Below are 25,042 nucleotides of genomic sequence, written 5' to 3'. Positions count from 1 at the left end.
CACCCATCCATCCACCATCCATCCATCCATCCATCCACCCATCCATCATCCATCCATCCATCCACCCATCCATCCATCATCCATCCATCCATCCATCCACCCATCCATCCATCCATCCATCCATCCATCCATCCATCCATCCATTCATCCATCCATCCATCCATCCATCCATCCATCCATCCATCCATCCACCCATCCATCCATCCACCCATCCATCCATCCATCCACCCATCCATCCATCCATCCATCCACCCATCCATCCATCCACCCACCCATCCATTCACCCATCCATCCATCCCCATCCATCCATCCATCCATCCATCCATGGGTCAGAGCGTTCCATCCTTAACAGGTGTTAAATCGGTTATTTTGGCAGGTTTTTTTCAAGAGTTGTGGGGGTTATAGAGTCTGTGTAATTTTATTTCATGACATCACCCCAGTGCAGCCTCCGTAAACATCCTTGCAGAATATTTAAAGATGAATAAAGGAAGTCTGATGATTCAGGGCGACGATTTCTCCAAAGGAGGAAGGTTCTCAACAGCGTTCCTGTGAGAGCAAACTCAAAACCACAGGCAGAAGAAAAGCCAGGAGTGGACTTGATGAACAGACAGACGGTGTGAGGCCAAGCTAAAGTCATGGCCTCAATGCAGCTCAGCTCGGTTTTAATCCTACTAGTCTGGTCGTGGAAGTCTGCCTGTGACAGACCGCATCAACAGGAAGGTGAGCGATCGGTCATTTCCCTCGTTAGACACAGTTCAATTCATCGTTTAGATCGATAAATAGATGGATAGAAAATTCTAGTTTCATTTGATTTCCACTCTGTAAACGTAAGTCCAAACATGACTATTAGCTGATTTCTTACAGCGAATGCGTCCAGTTATAAGTTTTAATATGTGGAACATTATTTAAAGTATCAGAGTTTGGTTAAAATCAAAGTTAAAGTGATATTTTCAGTGGTGCTGATTCTGAGGTTGTATGTAAAATCCCTACAGAAATGTGGATCTTTATTGTTCTGTGCGAAAAGTGCAAAGTCTTATTTTGAGGGATAAAATAAAGGTTCTCCAAACTAAACTTCCCCAAAACCAGTTCAATGTAACTAGAGGAAGGAAGTTGATGTCTGAAATCATTGAAAAATCAGAGGAATTTGGCTGAATCAGATAGAATGGTGAAAAGGAAAAAGTTGGTCATAAATATGAGTCAGCCATGTTAATTTTATCCCCTCCTGTTTTCAGAGGAGATCTTCCATTCTGACAAACAGATCGCTCTGAGATGGACTTCTGCCCCCCCAAAACATGTAAGCAACAATCAGAACATGGAAAAGACCTGACAACACATTTAAAAACTTATTTAAAAAACAAGAATGCTGCTAACTGATCTTGTAGTCACCAAAGTGGTGAGAAAAAAGGAGAAGGACTCCTGCTCAGAGTTGAGGAGCTTGAATGATTCAGGGTTTTCAGGAGAAAGTGGATTGATGCTGTTATGACCATATGTCAAGCCAGCTATTTACCAGTCAGGCTACATTCCAGTCCTGTTCAGGAGTTATGAATGATTACCTAAACACGGGGATCCTGGCTGGAATGGGTCTCCTCTGCAGGGCAGCCGTAGAGACGCCCCTACACACCTCCCTCCATGGTGACTCTTAGCGCCACTGGGGCTGCCATGTTATTGTCATTATGAGGTTGGACCTCTGTAGGACAGATGTGAGCATCAACATCTGTCCATGCGTGAGGGTGTCTTTTGATCTACCTGCTACTGTTGATCGACCTTTTAACCTTTCTTTCTTTCTCTCTTTTGATCTTTCTTCAGTGGAGCGAAATACGCCTTCCTATAGGCACAGCCACCACACGTCTGGTGCTCCAAGCCTGTAAACAGAGCATCTTTAGAACAGTTTTAAGCCAGTGGATGGAGCGTAAAGACGCTCACAATCTGCTGATGGATATAACATTTACCCAGGAGGAGGAGCTGGACCGAAAACCTCGCTCACTTCAAGTCTATCTGTTCAACTCAGACACGCCCATCACAGGGTTTTGGAAAAGCAGACCTGTCGTGGAGCTGAACACCACAGAACCTTTTCCCAGATCAGTGGCTCAGATTCCAGCGTATCTGAGGACCCACACAGCTCTTGACTTGGGCTTGGTCCAGGATAGAGGGTTCCAAATAGCCTTCTCCTACTCTGGGACCTGTGTTCTTGTCACATCCATCAGGCTCTATTACAGGAGGTGTCCTGACATCACGGACCAGCTGGTTTCATTCAATGGGACCGGGGCAGGGTCACCTCTGATGGCAGGTTTCTGTGTGAAGGGGGCCATTGAGATCTCCCCCCCTTTCCGAGAGTGCTCCATGGATGGTAGCTGGGGTCCACTGCAGGGGCGCTGTTCTTGTCGGCCTGGCCACCAAGTCATGGGTGGAACCTGCCAAGGTGTGGCAACAAACACATCTCACTTTTTCTAAGCTAATGGTTCATGTATAAGCGCATGAAGGTGCGACTCTGAATATTCAGCCATTTATTGAATCATTTCAATAGTTACCAAGTGAATATTGACCAGATCGTTCTATCTCATCAGCCTGTCACATGGGCTACTACAAACCAGCCAATGATGATGGAGCATGCCGGCTGTGTCCAGCCAATACCAGGACACGTGAAGAAGGGTCAGAGATGTGCACCTGTGTCCAAGGTTTCAGCCGTCTGCCAAGCGATCCCACTGATCTCGGATGCACCAGTAAGAGACATTTGAAGGGAGAGAACGTACTTGACAATGTGTTTGATTTAGGAGTTCAGAATTTGAACCCCCCTGCAGGTAGTTTAAGGAGCGTACTGCACGGCTCTCACTGTGAACATGCACCCATTTCTTCTGTCTCAACCCCCCTAGAGCCTCCCTCTGCCCCCGTCAATCTGAGGACCCACTGGTTCAACGACTCGGTGTTGACACTGAGGTGGGACCCTCCACATGACTGGGGAGGCAGAGAGGAAATGAACTATCGAGTCCAGTGTGAGCAGGAAGAGGAGGCTGGGGGGCAGTGGGGGCCATGCTCTGATGAGACAGTCATCCTGCCGGATCCAACAGGACTGAACGGCACTTCAGTCAACATATCAGGACTGTGTCCTCGGAGCAACTTCAGATTGTCAGTGCAAGCCTGGAACAGCATCTCCACCCTGCAGGGGGCGCCACCTTCATCCACTGCCACTGTTACTATTCACAAATGTACACACAGCTCTTCTCAACTCTTTTAAGATTTAAAAAAAATAATTCATTATCTGCTCAGTTTATTCAAAGAGAGATGGCTGAAGTTTCATCTGTGCTCACGCTGCACCGCTACCAAAATACTTTTCTGGATTTAGAATCTTCTTCCATCTCTCAATAGTTAGCACTGTGTGGCTAACAAGTATGGTGGAAAGGTTGTCCATTCATGCACAGGCACGATTGACCTCTGCATGAAGGAATTGAAGCTGATCTCTTGAACATCTTGTGTGCTCCAGGGAAGGTTTTGGGACCGACAACTGTGATTCCAAAGGTCTCAGAAGGTCTCAACATCTCAGAAGTTGCAGACACTGGGGCTCCTCGGCACCAGAGTCTGTCTTCTGCTAAAGTCGCCCTGGTGGTTTTACTGGTCATCCTTCTGCTCCTGCCTGTGATCCTCACTGTGGCGTTGGCCGTTAACCGGCACAAGCACAGGTAAAGACTTCACCATTAAGACTAATACATAAGGAAGATTCTAAAACTGAACAAGTTGGAGGAGTCTGGGGACTAAAAGTCTCTTTGTTACACCTCCACTTGTTAGCAACAGCAGAGACACTTGCTTTGGGAACCGAGTCCTCGGGTCCAAATCTGGACACACGCATGGTGACCGCAATGTGGTTTCGGGAACCTTTGCAAAGGGTTAAGATGCCCAAAGATGAGTTTTTGGCAAAAGCTGGTCAACCCGCAAAAACCGAAAAACTTTCTGAGGGTTTAGTTTTCTTGGCCAACTTCTGACCCATGCTGACTGATCCATGAGGATCTGATCACGTATCCAGCATAATTGCAACCTGAGGGTCTTTAAACAGCTGCGTAGAACATGCTCCAGGGTTCCTGACCAGTAAAATAGGGGACATGCCGATCATCCTGCCATGTACCATGACTGCGGGTTTGTTGTGACTCTCCATGAATCAAACCCTGGTCTCTCTACTCTCCACTACATTCTCCCATCTTGTCAAAATCCCTGCTTCAATCTAATTACCTAGCAGGTTTTGGTAGAAAATTAAAGTTCTTCTATTTTGTGTTCTTTCTTTTTTGTTGGGATTTTAAGAATGGCTGTAAAGTATATAGAGGGCTCTTCCTGTCATTTATCTGATAGAGTTTAAACCACAGGTATGAACAGCGACATGGCCTGCTTGAACTGAACGCGGTAGTTTCTTATCGACGTGCACAGCAGGAGGTGGTTCAACCCCAGCAGCCCAGCAGTAAGTGTTTCAAAGAAGGTCAAAGCTTTCACATTTCTTATTTCACTGTCTCAAGATTTTTTCATATGCGACAGAGTGTTTGATTTTAAATGATCCAGGTACACAAAGTAATTATTAGAAGCTTTTCTACAGCCTGTCCACTTGTTTGCAGGGGTGGAGGGTGTAGCCCAGTTGTTGGAAGGGTTCAGTGACAGACTGCTGATCAGTCTCAAAGATGTCCTGGTAGAGAGAAACAAGCTCACACTGGGCAAGGAGCTTGGAAGAGGTCAGTTCATGATGCCACAATAATCTGGTTTTAGCTTTATAAGTGCAGGTGTATTTGTGCCACGACTAAGACTCCTATTCTGGACAGACCTGTGTTGTTTACCTATACAAACACCTTTTTACCTCTGTATTGCAGGAGATTTAAATACAAAGGTGGCTACTATAGTTAGAAAATTAGATAAAACTTACAGAAACAAACCAAGAGCAGCTCTCTCAACCTCAAAAGAGCAACTTTCCAGTTACCTGAGACCAACCTGTCGACAAAAATACATATTTATATATATATTTCAATTTAGTTGCAATATATAGAAATATATGTTCCATGTCAGCTCACCTAATAATGCCAATGTTCCCATAGATATTAACAACGTTCCAGTTGTCTGCCTCACATCTTTTGTCTTTAAGGGGCGTTTGGTTTGGTCTACGAAGGAGTCTATACACCAGAAGAGACTGTGGCCATCAAAGTAGCTGTGAAGACCACAGGTGTGTGTGTGTGCATGTGCGTGCACAATAAAATGTGTGATGAAATGCCTCTGTCAGAACTCTGCCCTGCTTCTTATGTAAGAGTCATTTTATCTCTTCTTTGATCTAGTTGGAATCCACAGCCATCAAGACTTACATGAGTTTCTGAGTGAAGCAGAGCTCATGCAGAATTTTGACCATGAAAATGTCGTCAAACTCCTCGGTAACATGTTGATTCATTCATTAGTTTCAGTGAGTTTGCAGTGAACCAGAATCACTGCTTGCCTGTTGGAAGTGTGAAAGCTGTCTTACCACTGTTGTCCTGAAGGTGTCACTCTACAAAGAGAGCAGGACAGTCCTCTGCCTGTCCCTCTGGTAATTCTGCCCTACATGAAACACGGAGACCTGCGACGCTTCCTCATTGATACGCGCTATGGAGACGTTCCAATGGTGAGTTGCAGGGAGACATTTTATCACAGTGGTTGATTTCCATCACTAAATACTAAATACAGTCCAAAAACTGTGTTAAAAAAAAAGTCCAAAAAAAGTGTTCTTGATGCTCCATTTCGGTGCAATAAATTACTTCATTCAAAGGTATATAGGTTGTTATTGGAACATAATAGGTCAATACTCTTAAATGTGTTTGATGGCAGAGGCATAACCTAATAAATAGTTACAATTTTATGTCATCTTTATCATTAATTAGGACGTAAATGTCAGTCATGAGACTATTTGAGAACAATGTCAGTGTAGAATGAGCCCCTAAGGCTACTTGTTCATGGTTTCGTATTTAAGGTGACTTGTCAGAGCTAAACGGAGACATTCATTCTAATATAAATTACAATAATAAATAAAGCCTGAACCTATTTTTAAAAGTTCCTGTGGTGCTCCTCCAGTTTGTGCCCCATCAGAGTCTCCTACGTTTCATGATCGATATCGCAGCAGGGATGGAATATTTGAGCTCACGGGGCTTCTTGCACAGAGACCTGGCTGCACGAAACTGCATGTGAGTCTTTCAGAGAGAGACAGAGAGAGTGTGTGTACATGTTTGTGTGGTGTGTGTGTGTGTGTGTGTGTGTGTGGGGGGGGGGGGTTCTGGTAATACTGCCTCTCTGTAATCACTTATTAGTATTCAGGATGACTTTTGTCTGCAGGAAGACGTTAGACATTTAAATAAAGAAGACAGAGGAGACCCTGTGTGTGTGTGTGTGTGTGTGTGTGTGTGTGTGTGTGTGTGTTTTGTTGCTGATTGTGTGGAATCTCCAGGCTAGGCGATGACCTCCGGGTGTGTGTGGCCGACTTTGGCCTGTCTAAGAAAATCTACAGCAGCAACTACTACCGTCAGCATGCAGTTGTGCGTGTGCCGATCAAGTGGATGGCCATGGAGAGTCTATCGGAGTCCATCTACACCACCAAAAGTGATGTTGTGAGTTGTGTCACTGCTATCAAAATGTGCGTTCTGAGTCGTTGCCGACTGAATTTCTTCTCTGTTTCCGCAGTGGTCATTTGGGGTGACCATGTGGGAGATAGTGTCCCGCGGGAGGACTCCCTATCCTGGGGTTCAGAACAGCGAGCTGCTGGACCTGCTACAATCTGGAGACAGACTCAAAGTACCCACAGACTGTGATCACAGACTGTCAGTATTATTCACTCACTTGATATTATTTATTTATTTTTTGCTGATTTGCATGATGCTCTATTGGGGCCAACAGTGGCCATTTTCAGATGACTCCAGAGATGTTTAATTGGATTCAGGTCAGGGTTCTTGCTAACCCACTAAATAATAGGATTTGGGTTTTTACTGTGATGTCTTTATCCGAAGATGATCAAGAGAAAGGGACCACCAGACCAGACTAAATATCAAGTACACGACGAAATAATTGCAGACTCACCAAACTATTAGCTCATAATTGTGTAATCAGTGTCATGAGATGAGCGTCATAACCACACTTCCCCATCTCCCTGCAGTTATGAAGTGATGAGGAGCTGCTGGGATCAAGATCCAGTGCGCAGGCCCAGTTTCAGTGAGCTGCTGCAGACGCTGAAAGGCCTGCTGGCAGAGCTACCAGAGCTGGAGGCCAGTCAGGAGGCCAGCTACATGAATCAGGTCCTGGAGGTTTCTGCTGCTACAGCTGCCATCCAGCACACACCTCAGCCTGGAGGAGACAGATGTGAAAACACATACTTCCCCTATCCTGTTACCACTCCTGCTGATGCAGCAGAGGTGGAGTTGAACCACGAATATGTGAAGTGCTGATGGAGGAGTAGCACCAAAACAGGATGTTTGGAAAAACAAACTGACTGTCACACTTGGCAGGTTGCGTCTTGTACTACTGTATCATAAATGTTATCCAGCACATTGAAACATATATTTTACTGTTTGATTAAATGCATTTAAAAAAAAAAAAAATTGCTAAACCATAAGAGAGTACATCTACCAAGATAGTTTCATGAAGAATATTTTTTGTGAATGGCCGGGTGTGTGTGCGTGTTCACAAGGAGGCACTATGGGAAGAATGCAAGCTGTCAGAGGCAGTGTGATGCTTTGTGCTGTGGTTTAATAGGAAAAATGTTACCTTGACATGTTCCACCTTGTTGTTGCACTGTTCTAGTGGAGTTTAGGACTTGGCTGGTCAGCAAAAGGGGGACCATCAAAACATTAGACAGTCGGTCACAATGTTTTTCCTGATCTGTGTCAGTTGGACTTGGACGTCTGGAACTTGAGCTCTGTTATTAGATACAAATAACATAGATACATTCAACAGATACATTAAACATCTAAATCTAAAGTAGAGATTCCTAATTATATTTACGATTAAATTCTTCTGAAAACCCTATACACCTCTGACCTGCGTGAAAAAGAAAGAAAGACTACAAAAAAACTACAAATCCCGGCACTACCACGCATCATGTCTGACCTGCTTCCTGAAAACGACACGTCATCCTACGTCAGCTTTTGTCACTACCGCACCTGCGCAGCCATTTTAAGCCGTTTACAGAGCAAATTGAAAGGAGAAAAAGGTCCACGGAGCAAAACAGGCTATGTCCGTCAGACAACAGTGTATATGAAGCAGTAAAGGTTGAACACAGAAAAACGACTCGGGGACAGGGAGCAGCAGCCAGACCAGTAGGACCGACACGCCATTGTTTTTGAGTGGAGCAGGAAGGAAGGGTCGAGTCGCAGACAGAAACGCATCCGGAGCGAAGCTATGAATCCTGAATAGTGAGTTTTAACCGTTTGAAACACTAATACTGTGGGGTTTATAGAGCAGCACGTTATTGTGAGTCTAGGTTAAGTGTCACCCACTAAAATTCACTTCCAACATCAGCTAGCTGTCTTGCTAAACAGGGCGCGGACAGTCTCGCGAACGTCTTTCGGTAAACGTCAGCTGACGGCCGGCTCGTGCCTCACCGTGTCTGGCGTGGCTAATAAGTGGACTGCTCGCTGTATAAGACTACACTACCCAGTGTTCATAGCGAAAGGCAACTATTGAGCTGCCAAAGGTGTGTGTGTGGCTCGCAATTATGTGAAGGTTATGTGAAATATAAGTGACAGACCGCTGTGGTATTTTATTCCTTTGGCTTTTATAAACTGTGCTAACAGCGGGCTAACGCGATAGCTACCACAGTGTGACCGATGTCTGCCGGCTGAGCTGCGGTGAGAGGAGCGAGGGTGCAGACGTGCCTGTGTCGGGCAGATCCCTGTCAAACAAGCTGAACCAACATCCACACCCTTAGCAGATATCCCTGTGTGTTTACACACGTCGTGTAAGCTTGAATCCGGGGGGTGAATATTCCTCCACTAAGGAAATCCATTAAAACGTTCTATTCTTTCCGGAAATTGGGAACCTTTATCAGGACCATATGTAAAACCTCCCCAGCTTGCACTGACAGATGTTTAACACCTATGATGGCAGGTGTTGTTTTGACCAATTTTAAGGTGGGGAACTCAAATGTATTTGATAGGTATTAGATCTGATGCCACGGCGATTATCTAAGACTTGATGTGTTATTTTGAATGTCAGGTTAAAATGACTCCAGGAAGTGTGATTTATGGAAATGTGTTTGATATTACTTACAGAATGGGATCCTCTTCATCAACATGCTGAAATGTGACCTGGACTGGTTGCAACACTATTTTCAGTTGATCAAATGTCACAATGTGACCTCTCGGTTTCCCATCACACAAAAATAGCAGTGACATCGGGCACTTGTCCACATCTGTCATGTGACTTTATTTACCTGTCTGCAATTGGGCGTACAGAGAGCAGGGGGTGACATGCGTTCTCGTTGGAACGATGGTAAGTTACACCAGGAAAATAAAGCCACAGATATATTGGCAGGTGTCAGAACTGGACCTCTTAATCTGTTTGTAGATTCCAGAGCAGTCTAGTACTGGCTCACATCTTCCTTTATTAACACACACGAACACACAATCATGGCCACACACACTGTTTTGCTGCCACACCACAGAGGGCTTAGGTTGTATTAATCCACTGCAGAAAATAATCCCCAATGGCCTGAAAGTTCTTGTGTGCAACCCTTTTCATGGTGTTGTGATCCTCATCAGATGTGTTTTCACACATGCATTGACACGATTGAATGTGGGTTTGCCTGCTTATTACCACCAGCATCACACACCAGCTCTGATTCTTCTTCTTTCAGTGATTATCTGTTTAAGCTCCTGCTGATTGGGGACTCTGGCGTAGGAAAGTCCTGCCTGCTGCTGCGCTTCGCAGTAAGTTTTCCTGTTTCTGACACATCTGAGCGTGGTGACCTCAGTCTGAAGCGCTGCTGTTCATGTCTGCAGGATGACACCTACACTGAGAGCTACATCAGCACCATCGGGGTGGATTTCAAGATCCGCACCATCGAGCTGGACGGGAAGACCATCAAACTGCAGATCGTGAGTGTGCACGCAAACGCGGCCTTGACCAGTGGGATTGCTCAAAGCGGGCAGCTTTACCACGTCCATGAGCGCTTCCCTTTACTCAGGGACATGTGGTCAAAGCGCTGAAGTGTTGGTGTTCACACATTTCTGAGAGATGAAAGTGCAGCTTTGACTCATGTTTGAGGCCTGAACAAGTGTGATATGGCATTTTATGTAATGTTTTCTTGTTTATGTTTGTTCCAGTCCACATTTGTAAGGTTTTGTCCAGTTATTTAAAGGTCAGAATTATGCATGTGAAGTAGTTATTCACACAATCTCCAACTGTAGCAGAAGGAAAGGCTTAACTAGGTGATTTTCCTTTTTAACAGCATTTGCATTCATATTTGATTCAACACCAGTGTCTCCAAACTAAAACCAATGAACGGGCTCAGGTTACCGCGGAGCAGGTGGCTAACAGACACCTGGTTCTGAGGGTTCTGCTGTCACAGTGTCCAGTGTCCTCACTGACTGACAGTCACGGAGCCACGCAGGAGCTAACCTCAGAGGCACGGTTCTACCTGTAGCCCAAAACTGAATCACAATGACCAACATTTTCAAAATAAGGCCGAATCTCAGCGTAACGGAGACACCCGCAGGTTCACACCGTTGCTGCTTTGTTACCAGGTGCTTTTCCACGTTGCCTTGAGATTCCTGCCTGTTGGGAGCCGCCAGGCTGGAAGCTGTTGTATTCTAATCACGTACTGCACTACCGAGGTTGCTGCCCCTGCTTGTCACTTTTTGCTCCTGTATGTCCGTGCCCGTTTTCCTTGTTGTTGTTAAAACAAGAGCAGCAGCATGAAGAACATTAGAGCCCTGATTTTCAGCAGAAACTCGCCTGATTCTTGCCAGCTGGACACGAGCACATGTTTGCAGTGTATTGTTTGACCGTTTCCATGGCTTTTCCCTCTGGTTCTCATTATTTTGATCTGTTTTTGAACTGCTTTCAGTGGGATACTGCAGGTCAGGAGCGGTTTCGTACCATCACTTCCAGTTACTACCGTGGAGCACACGGCATCATAGTGGTGTATGACGTGACGGATCAGGTGGGTCAGCCTTGGTACTAATAATCTCCTCAGAAGAGTTTTTTCACTTAGTTTCCAGCTAATCTGAATAACCCACTGAACCTTGTTTGTACAAAATGTTCTAAAAGCTGCGAGATTGAGGAATTGTTGGTTTGTAGCTGTGTTGGTCCTGACTCTGGTTTTCTTGTTGCCATGGTTCAGGAGTCGTACAACAATGTGAAGCAGTGGCTGCAGGAGATCGACCGCTATGCTAGTGAAAATGTTAACAAGCTTCTAGTGGGCAACAAGTGTGACCTCACTACCAAGAAGGTGGTGGACTACACAACAGCCAAGGTGAGATGAGCAGCAGAGCAGTGCACAGTTGACATGTCCACTGCTAAATATTAACCCCACCCTCAGCAATAAGTAAACAAACAACCAAAGGGTTCGAAAGGTAACCTGTTTTTTCCATTCATGGCTTTTGCTTGTGGTAGGAGTTTGCAGACTCTCTGGCCATCCCGTTCTTGGAGACCAGTGCCAAAAATGCCACCAATGTAGAGCAGGCCTTCATGACCATGGCGGCTGAGATCAAAAAGCGCATGGGGCCAGGAGCCACAGCTGGGGGCGACAAACCCAACCTTAAGATCGACAGCACCCCCGTCAGGCAGTCTGGAGGAGGCTGCTGTTAGAGGAGCCATCTCCTCGGCCAGTCCCAATGTCACTACAACCATCTCTTCTGTGTCACCGTCCCTCATCTGTGACCCCAGCAGGAGGTCAGAGGAGGACACTCTACAAACTGATGACAGCCCTTCATTCAGCTGTGTGTGTGTGTGTGTGAGAGAGAGAGAGAGAGAGTGTGAGACTTCCAGCAGCCTGTTAACGGTGATCCCTCATTATCATTTATTCATAAAGAAAGCTCCTCCCGTCTCATCTGTCAGGTGTATTCACACAGAAATGAATGGCTCCAGAAGGTCACTAGAGGTCATTGATACATACCAAGAGTTTTGTTTTTGTTTTTTCTCCTGGCGGGGAAGCATTTGTCTCTGTAACTCTTAGCTGTGGTTGCCATATGCACTAACCTTTGTCCGGCGGTTTTCTGTGTGAACACGTGCATCCTTGCCACGTCCTTGTGCTGCAGTAACACTAGCTCTCCACACTGTTCAGTGTCAGCCTGTAAAACCAGCTTTCCCCCCTTCACAAGCATGTTTGGCTTCCCCCATGAAGCTGCTTACAGTCACTGACCAGTGGCAGAGCTAACAGGTCTGACTGCAGGAAGCTTCAATTCATCAACCTTTTAAATTAAATGAAAATTCCCTAATTGCATTTATCTTTAACCTCGTCAGCGTGAATATTTTCTAATTACTGACAAAGTGTGGTTGCAGCAGTGGTGAATTCATATTTTAGTGACACAATTGTGTGTTAGAGTAAGAGGGAGTATGTAGCATGATGCTAAAGTACCTGCTGAAACTCCTGGACATGCATGGAAGTAATGAGGAGGAGTTTCAACCATCTTCTTCATGTTTCCTTTATTTTAACTGTTTTTATTGATGGTTGTGCGGGTAGATTCATGCTGGAAGGGGCATGTTGTATGTTGAAGGGGCGGCCCTTCGACCTGATTGTCCTGATCCTGGTTGTCCTGTTGATGTGTTTAGTGGACTTTGTTCCACTTAAAGCCGCCGATTCAGTGGTTAGCGTGTGGGTCAGTGAAGATGTCTCTGACAGAGTCGCAGTTTAAGCTTCACTGGGATTACTGGGCCTTTATTTTGGTTTTGGTTTTAACCCCAAAGTCCTCTTAAATGAATGTTTAACAAATTGTGTTGAAGCTGAAATATTAGCATGTTAAATTCCAACGTTGCTTTACTAATGTTACAATTAGAAAGTGATTCAGTTTTTAAAAATGTGAAAAGGTGGGCTGGGCTGGGCTGCCCTGGCCTTGTGTGTGAGTGTGTGTGTGTGTGATGGTAGAGGTGAAGCTGTTTCCTCTGAGTCAGCTCTGTCAACAGCATCATCCTCCCTGAACAGACATGTTAGCAAGGAGAATCCGAGCAGACACCGACCGAGAACATGGCGTCCATGAACCATCACAAGCCTGAAATGAACTGTCTGTGGTGCAGAGGGGCGGGGCTTGCATGTGGCGACGGGGTCATCACTGACATCTGTAAAGTTGCTAACATGCCTGGCTTGAATTCTCAGAGCTGTCCACTAGATGCTGTGTCTTTGCCATTCTGACCACCTGTACCATGTTGGGGGGCATGTGGGAGACCGGGGACTGATTGGTCTCAGTTTGCAGACCGGATATGAACTCCCATCTCTCCCTTCCTGCCAATCGTGTTACTGCAGTGTGATGAATTCGTCCCACCCCCCATGCACTATCTCACACACATCCAAAATTCAGGGTCAACAATGTCTTAGGCGGTCCTAAAGCATCACAGATTTTAGCTCCTCCCACTCCCCGTACACTGGCTGCGTTAGCGTTGGAACCCCATCGGTCTCTGTAGAGTTGATGCAGAACACGTTCTGCACTTTGATAGATTTGATATTTTGCTGATGACACTGTATTATACACGTATGTAATTCTGCCCTGCGTCGCCTCGCCTGTGGAGGGCAGGGCTGATTGTGATTCTTGTTTTCTATAGCTTTGTTTCCATGTTGTCTGTCATGAAGAAGCTCCTGGTTGTTTGTTAATAAAAACAAGAACTCACCTTCACGTTGATCTTCTCTGTGTTCTGGACATATTCTAAATAAATGTAATAAAAGTCTGACGGTGTCGACACATTTGGTTTGAAAAGTCCTCAAACAGTGTTTGATACGGACTAACGGGAGAACCTACAACCACAGGCTACAAAAGATCAGCCGACATTCTTCAGCCCACACGTTTATTTACATGTTCTCTATACACCTCGTACAGCCTTCGCTATTGCACCGAGCGTCCACACCAGCTGCCGGAGTCCGCTTCCAGCCTCAGTCCACAGGGCCCTGGAAGATGAGTTTGATGTAGCCTTGCTCTCCTGTCAGCCAGGTTCCACAGAAGGGGCAGGCGGCGTGGAAGGCGTGAGTACCGTGAGGTAATGGGATCTGGCTCCACCCATTCACTGTCTTTTCTGAGCAAACGTGGCCGCAGGGACAGAAGGCGTGAGTGGGCGGTCCTGCGTCCAGGTACAGACCTCCTTCACAGCCTAGCCACAGCGGCACATAGGGACCCACTCGCCGGCACATGGGACACTCTCTCTCCCCGGTGCTGGCTGGTGCTGTGCCTCCAGGGCCAGCCGGACCCTTATCCTTGCGGTAGCCCCAGTTGTGGTACCCGTGTACGTGACCACAGTTGACGTAGACCCAGGGCTGTTTCTTGTCAACTATTTCCCGCTGTGCCAGGCTGGGAAAGGCCAGGGTGTTGAAGCCAACGGGGCACTGGGGCCGGGCGGCGTTCAGTTCCTGGCGAAGGGACTCCAACTGTTTAAGAGTGGGGGTGTGGCGTAATCCAGCAGGGGTCCTCCACAGCAGGGTGGCCCCGCAAAGGTCAATCAGAGAGCCATCCTGGAGAGTGTTGGACTCATTTTCTACCTGAAATGACAGGACAGGATGTGGATTCATTGTTAAACTGCGGGAGTTTGATACAGGAAAGCTGCGCCTGAGCACTTCCCTATACAGCCACATGGCGGCACTGTAGTCCAGGAACACTACTGTCAGAGGGTCAAGTGTAGAGAGATTTTGTGAGCTCTATAAATATCCCGTGATGTTACCACTAAAGCAAAGCTAACTGTTATTTTAGGTCTGTGACCCATATGATAAAATCTGCTCTGGTTAAAGAATTAATATAGCCGGAAATTCTGCTCTGACCCACACCTCTGAAAACTGAGGAGCATCATCTATCCTTTCCATTCTTACCAATTTCCCTCTTTGTTGTGCTGAACGAGTTTCCCTCAGGGCAAAAACGTTCCCGCAGACCGAGATCTCCCTCCAGATCCCTGGGCCAGGCTCAGACACAAACTCCCCTGTCGGGTGCATCACCAGGACGCCGTTGGTAGTCAAGCCATCCATCAGACCGTCAGACGTCCTCCATTTGGCTGCGCGTTCCTGAAACACAGGAGTAACAGTTAGCACTCAGATGTGTCACACTCTGCTCTGGTAGCTGGAATAAATCTGCAACTTTTACAGGCAGATTCTTACAGATTAGACCAAATAACGTGTGTGTGTGTGTGTGTGTGTGTGTGAGAGAGAGAGGGAGAGTCTTTGGTGACTGTTTTTACATGTGTGTGAGTCTGGTTTTTACATATGGGTGTGTGATGTCGTGGTGACTCTGGCTGGCCTACTTGTGGACGATGCTGATGAATCTTGTATGGGATGAAGTCATGCTATCACGTGAAAGGCTATTATTGGTCTTCTCGCTTGCCGTAGCGGCAGGTCACCTGACTGTGTCTGTGTGTGTACTCTTCCAAAGCTTTCACACGTGTCAGCAGTTCTGGAGCAGAAAGCCGGACTACAGACATGAAAAAGGGTGAAGGTGGTGATGGTGGATCTCTTTCAGGGGTTTTCTAGCCATCATTGTATCCTCAAAGCGCTTTGTGGCCTTTCACGAAAGGACCTGAGCCTGAGACACAGTCAGGTGGATGAGACAGGACGTTTACGAGATGGGACGACGAGCAGGGCGTCTGTGGGAGGTACACCTGTGCTGGTCAGGTGAGCACTGTTGTGTATGAAGGCTGATGATGCAATCTCCCACACACACATGCACGCACACCACAGCAGCTCCCATCAGGATTCCACCGTGACATAAACACGAACAGCCCTTCACACGACACATGACTCATGCTACCGCACAGATCGCTTCCCATGATTCCTCTGGGCAGGTCACGTGCCTGTCCGTCCTCACAGCTATGATGTCAGCTGGGGGAGGTGCGGCCTGTCCCTGCTGCTGCTCCCTGTGTGGCTGCCATAGTTACTGGCACTGATGGCGAAGAACACTCACCCCCAGGAAAATGTTTTTGGAAGAGTCGAAGCCGGCAGCGTAGATGCGGGCCGTGTAGGGAGCGCTGCGCTCGCACATGATGCGGCAGGCGTAGCGGGATATTGTGCTCTGCGTCGATTGGCCTCCACCGCTGCCTTCTCCCGCGGCGCCCCCGCCCTGACCGCCGCCCGCCGTGTCCGTCACCACAAAGTCAATCATGCTTTCAGTGGATCTTCCGATCTGCCGAGACCGATGAGAAGAAGAGTCATTATATTGAAAGAACGATAAGCACTAGCTCCTTCTGCTGCTAGCAGCTTCACACATTTGTTTGGTGTCTTTCCCAGATGTTCCAGACAGTCGGAGCGGTTGTGAGACTCCGTTTAGGTAAATGTGAATGAGCCAGAGAAGATGAGTGAGTGTCTGCTGGGTCCTGATCTCCTTAAAGAAGCCGCTCCACTGGCCACGCGTGAGCATCTGAGCGCAGACACGTCTGACTCATCCTCTCGTGTATATTTTATCTCCTCAGACTATTCACTTCCTTCTTCCTCCCTCACACTTCCCTCTGTTCTCCTCTTCATTCCCTGCGCCGTAGCGCTCGTATCCGATGTCTCTCTGCAGGACTCACAGATCTTCTGCTTACATCCGCAAACATGTGGCTGTAAGCATGCCAGCAGGTAGGTGTGTAAACCACCCGCTCAGCAGCAACACAAACACTGACTGGAAACGTCCACAGAAGCAACAATTGCGAGGAAGAAGTTGAAAAACAAACAACAGGAGATTCTGGGAAACTTTACTTCCGTGTCCACATGAGAAGACGTCACCGCAAAACCGACACGGATGTTTACGCTGGACCAAAGGGTTGTTTTAGCATTTAGCATCATTAGGTGCGTTTACGCGTGCCTCGCAGGAATTCAGTTTCATTGTGTGCACGTTAACACATTTGAGTTATGTGACCTTGGGTCTCCTGAAGGTCACTGCGGAGCGTGGCGGTGCGCGTGTGGACGTACTGACCTGAAACATGTCTGTGTTGGTGTCATGTGTGTACTCCACAATGACAGAGTGGCTCCTGGACAGCGTGTAGGAGATGCTGTGCTGGCTTTTGTTGCTGAGTGCCTGCCAATGGAGAGACATTAGTCTGGTCACATGGCAAGGACAGCTGAAAGTGTTCCCGGAGGACGTGCCCTCTCAACACCAGCAGCTCTAACACAAAATGATTGATGTCATTTGATCATCCACCAAGAGCCACATTACTGCCCCTCTGCGTCGCGCTGTGACAGGTCACGTGGACAGCGGACCACCCAGGGGGGGTACTTACATCATGGTCTCCTGTGTTCTGAAGCACAGAACCAACAAATCTGACCGAAAGCCTTGCTGGGCACGGATGATGATGGGTCATGTTTCTCACCTTTGACACCAGAGGGGTGGAGACATTGTGGATGACATCAGGGCGGACCCCATTGGCTTTAGGTCTCTTGTAGAGGGCCAGCCGACTTCTTCTACGCCCCTTGTCTCCGTTAGCCAGCGACCCATTGTGCCTGTGGAACAGAAGCCTGTTACTGCTCTGCGCTGCATTTGTCAGAAGCAGCACCTGCCCAGAGCTGCAGGCCATGGGGGCGATTGGATGGGCGACCGGAAGTGTCCGCCGCCGGCGACCCCCTCCCATAATCACCTTGACAGAGAGCTGAGCCATTCTCATCACTCACAGTTGCCTGGATCGATGCCCGTGTGTATGTCGGGGGGGGAAAGGGGGGGTCTGTGTGTGTGCTTACAGCAATGTATTCGGCACGTGGAGGAGGAGGAGGAGCAGGAGGAGGAGGAGGAGGGGGAGGAGGAGGAGGAGGAGTGGCATGGAACCTTATGAGTTCACTGTACTCCGAGACAGGGATATAAAGAGGCCTCGGTATCACGTGTTGGTTCATTCACCATAAATCTGCAGCCTGTCTGATGGAGGAACCTTGAGACAGATGAAGGGGTTCCTGCCAGCCGAGGGGATAAACGTCAGACTACTCTCAAACAGGCTGACGGGTCACATATTTAAATTACTGGTGAAACCTTGATGTTGTTTTCAGCATCTTACTCAAGGGCTGTGACATGTAGCCTGGAACCAATGACTTTTGTATCTATGGAGCCACTGCTCTGCTATTGACCTTAACTAGTCTGTCCTCACTGTAAACACTGAGGAATACAGTTACGTTCTGACCACACCTTTGACAAACTTCAACAGGTAAACAAAAAAACTGAACATTAGATAAATAACAAACACAAAAATTTCAGACTGAGGGACACAAACGTAAGACCTGAAATGGTTTGCTTTCAAAAGCCACAAATCAGGAATGACACTTTGATTCCAGATAGTTAATGCTAATGCTAAACGGCTATTGTGGAGAGGAAACAGGTGTGACATCACTCACCCTAAGACGATGAGCTCGCCGTACTTGACCGGCTCTTTGTCCTCGGGGAAGACTCCGTCGTGGGGTTGTGAGCTTGAGCCCAGGGGGGGCGAGGGCTGGCTCTTGTTGCAGGATGGGCGCAGCTCCAGAGATGGAGGGGGACACAGAGACTCTGAGCTACCCTCCAAAACCATGCCCACCGGCCACGAGTGGGGGTCACTGCTGAAAGAAAAAACAGCCAGTAGGAACGATTGGCTTCAGTCAGGCAAGGTCATTCTTTGTGAAGGTGGCTCTTCTGCCACAGACTTCATCTTGGAGTCAAGGACAGCTACTAGTTTAGAAGACACCAGCTAGTAACAAGCTCTTTGTTGTCTTAAAGGCGTGGGGCTCACACGCACTGAGTCACTGTGTGGACAGCACAAATCCAACCCTGGATGGCTGTCCCACATTATCTGAGCCAGTTCTTGATGCTAGCACCTATTGTTGATCAAAAGTGGGCGAGACCACCTACACAGCGTGGAAAGCAAGACCAAGCTTTTATTCTGCCTTTGTGCCAGTTAGATAATCATCCTGTGGATGTGAATGAGATAATACTGAGGATAGTTTCCTGATGCTTCCTCTTCCTGTTAGCTTTATCTGAGCAACGGCGAGGAAAAACTCATTCACCAGGGCACAATTCCCAGGAACTGAATGAAACCTGGACCTGAGGTGGCGCTACAGAGGAGCACGGCTGATGGCAGAATCGGATCCACCAACTTAGAATACTGTTGTCTTTGTGCCAGTGATGGTCTGTCCCTTTATTGTTCTCTGAATTGACTGCAGAAGATGAGGCCTGTAGGTTCCTCGTAATACTACGATAACACATGTTACAAATCAAATGTATTATTATTAATATTATTAGTGTTTTAGATATTTTTCAGGCTTTGGGTCCGGACACAGCGCCAAGTCAGCAGTATCACCGAGTCAGTCCTTGTATCTGGCCTAGAGCACCATGTTGATATATGTGGGACTGCTATGCAATGGTTTAGGTTGAACGTAGCCAACAACACCTTTATTGTAATGATCGGGACCGCTGTTTAGCACCCACCCATCTCTCCCTTGTGGGATCCCACATGGCTCCCTCCTGGGATCCATCCGCTCTACTGCACCTGCTTCCCCTTGCTTCAGTCAGAGCTAAACATAATCTGGCTTTCCATTTATACCTTGATGATCTACAGATTTATGTGCCCATAAAATCCAACAGAACAGATGTCAACACAATAATGAGCGGTGTCATTGACATAAGGTACCGGCTGGCACAGAACTTTCTTTACTTGAATGACAGCAAAGCAGAATATATTTTGTTTGGCACCAAATCAACATTGAATGCTGTAACTGGCATCCTTTGTAAAACTGGAGGTCAGAAATCTTGGACTAATATTTGACAACGGCTTCAAAGTTGAGAAGCACATCGGCTCGATTGTCTAAATGAGCTCCTATGAGCCAAAGTCAGGCCTCTTTTAAATCGGCAGGACCTTGAGAAGGCTCCGTGCTTGTATCAGTTTACAGTTGGACTACAGCAATACTCTGTCGGCCTTGGCCAGGCGGCCCCGTCTCATTTACAACTAGAGAGAATATTGCTGCTCGGTTTTTAACACCTGGGGATGTGAGCACATGCTACCTGTGTTGCTCCCCTGACTTCCAGTTTTCTTCAGAATTCATTTTAAACTATTGTTGTTTGTTGCCATAGCAGGACCTCACGCTCTTCTGCCCAACTTTTCCTGTACGTTCTAAAGTCTAAAGTCTTCTAAAGACTGACTCTTGCCTTTTAAAACTAAAGATGTACTTTTTCAGATTGGCTTTTAACTGACTGATCATTTCTGTCTTCAATTCTTTCTGTTTAGATGTTCTTATCAAATTCTACTGGTGTGTTTTTATTCATTTTCTGTATTTTGTCTTCTTTGGAGCACTTTATGCTCCTTTTCTGGTTAAGTAATATGCTATATAAAATGTATTATTATTATTATTATTATATAAGATGTACTGTTGTTATTATTATTATTATTATTATTATTATGTTACTACAATAGTTTAGTTTAGTTGCTGTTATTTATTCACCTTTCAGAACAGACTGATGGACAGAGGAACACAGCTTGTATTTACACATGGCCAGATTGTCTTCTTACAGCAGGGAGAACCCAGTGTTGACACATAAGTCATGGGTCCTATGGGCCTCTCAAAGGACGCCACTCTAAATGTGATTTACTGTCTCTCATGTCACCTTTGACCTGCTGCAACAACAGCATCCGTTTGGAGGGGAGGATGCTTCAGCGTAAACACGCCTCTCTCTGCCTCTGTCCATTTGTGCACCAGACAGCAGAGTCAGGCTCATAGACAGGAGCAGAGGAGGCGGGACTCATGTGGGCGCCTGAGGGGCGTGGCCAGAGAGGAGCTGTAGTAGGAGGCGGGGTTTAAAAATACTGGATTTGAAGGGCAAGAAGAGGTGAAAGAAAGCCAAGGGGAGGGCTGACGATGATGATGGTTTCTGTGTGTGTGTGTGTGTGTGTGTGTGTGTGTGGTAGGCTTTGGCAGGGTGATGGATTGCCTGCTCTGTGCCACACATTTTCCAATCAAGCCACAGCCATGTCCCGGGGGTGGGGAGAGAGCGAGAGACAAAAGAAGACAAAGAAGGCAAGAAGGAGAGAATAATGAAGAGAAACAGATAAAAGGAACGACATAGTCTGCAGAGGGATGGGAGGATAGAGGACCAGGAACCATTGCTGATTGGGCCTAAACACAGTTACACAACGCCATCAAAACACTGACATGGACCAGAAACAGACACAGACTCACAACACTTTGACAGCACTAACAAAGACCAGAATCAAACAGAACCTCCATCAGGGCCGCTTCTCCCTGTACGCAGAACACACACTGTGCGTCGGGCCCCATGGTGCAGAGTGGGCCCAGGTTTTTATGATATAATATGATATGATATGATATGATATGATATGATATGATATGATATGATATGATATGATATGATATATTGTAATGACAGCTGCACCTAACCTCAACTGTAATCCTCACACCCCAAAACTTATTAATAAAGGTTTTGATACGTTTTATGGAGTGATATAGCTAACGTTTCCAGTCTAGGGTAGAAACGCTTGGAGCAGATACATTTGTTGACAGAAGAAATATACATTTTGTAATATAAGTGTGATCAATGAGTATGTTAACCTACAAGTGTGCCTAATAATAACTAATAAGGTGGGTGCTTATGGTCCTTGCGTCCCCCTTTATTTCTTTAATCTAAGCACAACTCTAATTTCTCCATATACAGACCCTGACCTTGCCCAGAGTGGTTACTATGGTTACCATGTATGTGATCGTCTCCTGCTGTATGTTTGCGTGAACTAGTTGTGTGAACGCGCTTGTGAATCACTTTACAGTCTTTGGGACTGAGAGGGCAGACTTTAAGGACTTTAGGCCGACCATGTCAGCTGTGTTGAAAATTCCTGAAGCAAGTGCATGATCTCTGAAGGTCACATGACCAAACCTATCACACATTTAGCTGCTCTGTAGTCCTGCTGAATATTTCCTGTCAAGTGTGATTAAAATAGTCCCACTTTGAACTGAGTAACAGTTTTTATTTCAGCTGGGCGTTATGTAAGACGTCCCACTGTAGCGACCCTACAGTGTTGTGAACTGTTACGTTAGCCACCCCCACGGCCACATTCAGCCCACACGCCTGCACTTTCTTCTCTGTCTGCTTATTTTTATTGATCAGACACGTTTCTCTCAGCTGTTTTTAATGCTAATGCTATTAAGCATCAACCCAATCCTGTTTTCCTCACCGGACTCTTCTTCCATAAGCAGCACGCCTCCTAACATCATGTTGCCATCACTTTCCTGTGTCTGCACCCGCACTACTCTTATTCTGTGTAGCATTTTGGCCGTGAATTTGCAGCCATCTGGGAGTCGTTGTATTCCGGCCATGAAGAGTCATTCAAACGCAGATGTCTTTCTTCGATTCCCTCCTCAAGTTCCTCCGAAAATCATAAATGGAAAGTCGCTGTGAACAAATGCAATAAAAAGGAGCTGTAGGTTCCTTGTTGAATGTTTCAAATATTTTTAGATGCTTTAAAGTGCTTTTGAATTGCATGAGAATGTTTAGCCGCACACAGGTGAGCGTTCAGGAGGTTTGATTTAGAGCTACACGTAGCTCAACAGACTCTTCAGAAGAATGTGGAAGCTTCGGCTTTATTTAGCTGTGAACTGGAGTGCATGACACCACTCGGAAGCTCTTCAGAGAAGCACTAAAGCTTTGGATCTCATGCTAAATCTCCCTTTCCTGCTGCTGTGGGCTCGCCTCCTCACTTTAACCCCCTGGGTCCATAAAGCAGGTAATCTCAGCTGCATCCTGCATGGTCACATAAGACCTACATTCAAAACTCAGCGATGTCAACAGTAGGTGCACATGTCAACAACAGTAAAGTCATCTAAACCACCTCCGAGTGACAAAAGAGTGGTAAGACAATGTATCTGCAACATTACAGTGGAATCCAGTAACATTGTTCTGCAATGCTGGCTAAATCATACAACAATATCAACATTATATAATAATCACATTATACCGTAAAATCAGCTGTGTTATGTGCTGATGTTGGTAAGATGATACTGCAATGTCTTCTGATTCCATAATGATCTAAAAGTGAGATCTAAAAGTGAGATTATTCAACACAACACAACTATAAACGTGTGACTCTCTATCAGACTGTTGAATACTTGTAGGTTCGGGACATGAGCGATTCTCCATCTGGTCCATGAGTGCAGGTCTTCATCATCAGTTCTTCCGAGGGGAACACGCTCACATCACCATCTCGTCTGTGGTTTTCCACTCGGTGACTCTGCCCACCCCTCTCAGCTGTGGCTCTTCATTACTCAGCAGTAAGGGTCCAAAACCAGCTCTTGGGGTGGGGGGTGGATGATGATGCCAACATGGCCATCATCTGCTCATATCATTGCTGCTGGGTCTGCGTGTATTGCAGCAGATTGCGTTTTCCCACGCAGACCCACGCTGGGTGGATGAACGCGTGACAGAAACCCGACGTCCCCACAGTTACCCGCTGACAAATCCAGCCTGTCTCTTCATTTGATATCCAGAATAGAGAGGACGCGATTTGTGGATGGGGATTCCACCACCCACCCACCCACCAGCATACAAACACACACGGAGGGGGGCATCACCACACACACACACACGCCCTCCTTTACTACGCACAAACACACCGCCGCGTCATGACCACAAACAGCTGCAACATCAGTCCAGAGGAGGTGAAGAAAGGGAGACCTGTTTTCATCAGCACCAGCTCTTCCACAGATGCCAGGTCACCATGTCTAATAACAAGGTTCACATACAATCACGCAGCCATCATTAATAAAGAGATAGAGGCCCGTACCCGCTGATGATGGCCAACCGAGGTCCGGGTCCTGCTTCTGTACCTAAAATCCTCCTCCGGTTTTCTGCTCTGTCGGTCCACGTAGGATCCAGAAAGCCTGGAGAGAGACTGCGGCCGAGAAAGAGGAGGAGGAAGAAAAGAAACGCTCACACAGACGGAGATGCGTTCCCGACTGTTCCCGGAGTGGCTGGGACGCGTTCACGGACTTCCGGACAGAAATATTCTTATCGCACCATTGCCGTGTTGCCTTCAGGTAAGACTGGTAAATGTGCTTCCTGAAAATGTAGTTGAGGGTATCATTTACAGAACGTGATTTACAAAAATTGCTTCATCAAAATTAAGTTCTATAAAAAGTAAAATAACAACTAATTGAACTACAGTACATAAAAAATGAAGAAGATAGACATCAGGCATGTTTGTAATGACAAATATCTGTTTTTTTTCTGTGTTTGAACTAGAACCTAAACTTCCTGTTTCATTTTGGATCATTTCAAAAGAAATGTGTCTCCAATATGATCCGTTTAAAATAAATAAAAGCATGCAATATTCTTTCATCACTGCGTAGATATAAGACAAACGAAACAATCCCAATTTACTGGATAAAAATAATAGGATAAAATAATATTGTTACAAAAAACAACCGCTCCACCAGACTGTCAAACAGTTTTATCCACCAGGCTGTCAGGATGCTGAACTTTATCCACTACCTCCCCCACCTCCTGCCCTCTTCCCCAGGACCTTAACCCTGCTGAAATGCAATTGTACTCCACAAAACCTTGAAATTTGCACACAGAGGGAAATTTCTGTGTTATTGACTGTGTTATTCCAGCAACCTACCTCACTTCATTGTATTGCACTATATGTACATTCATGTTTTTGGCACCTTATTTACCCATTTTTTCCCCCTTATTTATATGTTTTATTTTATGTTATATTCAGTTTTAATTTTTTATTAAAGTTTTAAAGCACGATAAGCTAGAGACAAGAGAAACGTTATTTCGGTTCATCTGTATTTTCAAAACATGGAGTGAATTGACAATAAAAGTATCTTATCTATCTAAGGTATAAAAAATATGAGGAGAATTAGTTTTTATGTTTTATAATAAGTATAAAATATTTTCAACCGTGCTGTGGCGTTGTTTCTTTAAATGCAGTTTTTTTTACG

General features: G+C 46.2%; 3 protein-coding genes and 1 long non-coding RNA gene across 7 annotated transcripts; 2 read left to right on the top strand and 2 right to left on the bottom strand.

The window, feature by feature from the left end:
* The first annotated feature begins 512 nt into the window (after nt 1-512).
* Nucleotides 513-7,608, top strand: si:ch73-40a2.1 (tyrosine-protein kinase receptor TYRO3). Its single transcript, XM_057028235.1, has 15 exons — nt 513-720; nt 1,233-1,294; nt 1,807-2,419; nt 2,565-2,720; nt 2,871-3,203; nt 3,479-3,674; nt 4,350-4,441; nt 4,593-4,706; nt 5,111-5,188; nt 5,298-5,390; nt 5,496-5,617; nt 6,064-6,173; nt 6,434-6,593; nt 6,667-6,803; nt 7,136-7,608. The coding sequence occupies exons 1-15, from the start codon at nt 636-638 to the stop codon at nt 7,422-7,424; spliced, it is 2,640 nt and encodes an 879-aa protein (XP_056884215.1). The 5' UTR covers nt 513-635; the 3' UTR covers nt 7,425-7,608.
* Nucleotides 7,072-10,005, bottom strand: LOC130523201 (uncharacterized). 2 transcript variants are annotated; one of them, XR_008949825.1, is made up of 3 exons: nt 8,475-10,005; nt 7,744-7,894; nt 7,072-7,323 (listed from the first exon to the last, which is right to left on the bottom strand). It is a non-coding gene; the product is annotated as an uncharacterized LOC130523201 (long non-coding RNA). The 2 variants fall into 2 exon arrangements; XR_008949824.1 differs by lacking the exon at nt 8,475-10,005 and adding an exon at nt 8,086-8,209.
* rab1ba (zRAB1B, member RAS oncogene family a) lies at nt 8,120-13,805 on the top strand. The gene is made up of 6 exons (XM_057028251.1): nt 8,120-8,390; nt 9,833-9,905; nt 9,978-10,073; nt 11,045-11,140; nt 11,321-11,452; nt 11,593-13,805. Exons 1-6 carry the CDS (start codon nt 8,377-8,379, stop codon nt 11,785-11,787), a joined length of 606 nt encoding a protein of 201 aa, XP_056884231.1. The 5' UTR covers nt 8,120-8,376; the 3' UTR covers nt 11,788-13,805.
* A 152-nt stretch (nt 13,806-13,957) lies between these two features.
* Nucleotides 13,958-24,112, bottom strand: peli3 (pellino E3 ubiquitin protein ligase family member 3). 3 transcript variants are annotated; one of them, XM_057028244.1, is made up of 8 exons: nt 23,204-23,838; nt 23,053-23,123; nt 18,455-18,655; nt 17,449-17,578; nt 17,055-17,156; nt 16,065-16,283; nt 14,984-15,172; nt 13,958-14,659 (listed from the first exon to the last, which is right to left on the bottom strand). In XM_057028244.1, exons 2-8 carry the CDS (start codon nt 23,115-23,117, stop codon nt 14,060-14,062), a joined length of 1,506 nt encoding a protein of 501 aa, XP_056884224.1. In that variant the 5' UTR covers nt 23,118-23,123; nt 23,204-23,838; the 3' UTR covers nt 13,958-14,059. The 3 variants fall into 3 exon arrangements, with proteins under 3 accessions (XP_056884224.1, XP_056884227.1, XP_056884226.1); XM_057028247.1 differs by lacking the exons at nt 23,053-23,123; nt 23,204-23,838 and adding an exon at nt 23,878-24,112 and having other exon boundaries at nt 18,455-18,652; XM_057028246.1 differs by lacking the exons at nt 23,053-23,123; nt 23,204-23,838 and adding an exon at nt 23,878-24,109.
* Nucleotides 24,113-25,042: the final 930 nt, after the last annotated feature.

This window comes from Takifugu flavidus, chromosome 3 (genome assembly GCF_003711565.1).
Source record: "Takifugu flavidus isolate HTHZ2018 chromosome 3, ASM371156v2, whole genome shotgun sequence".
Classification (NCBI taxonomy): domain Eukaryota; kingdom Metazoa; phylum Chordata; class Actinopteri; order Tetraodontiformes; family Tetraodontidae; genus Takifugu; species Takifugu flavidus.
This window is presented reverse-complemented; position numbering and strand designations above follow the sequence as displayed.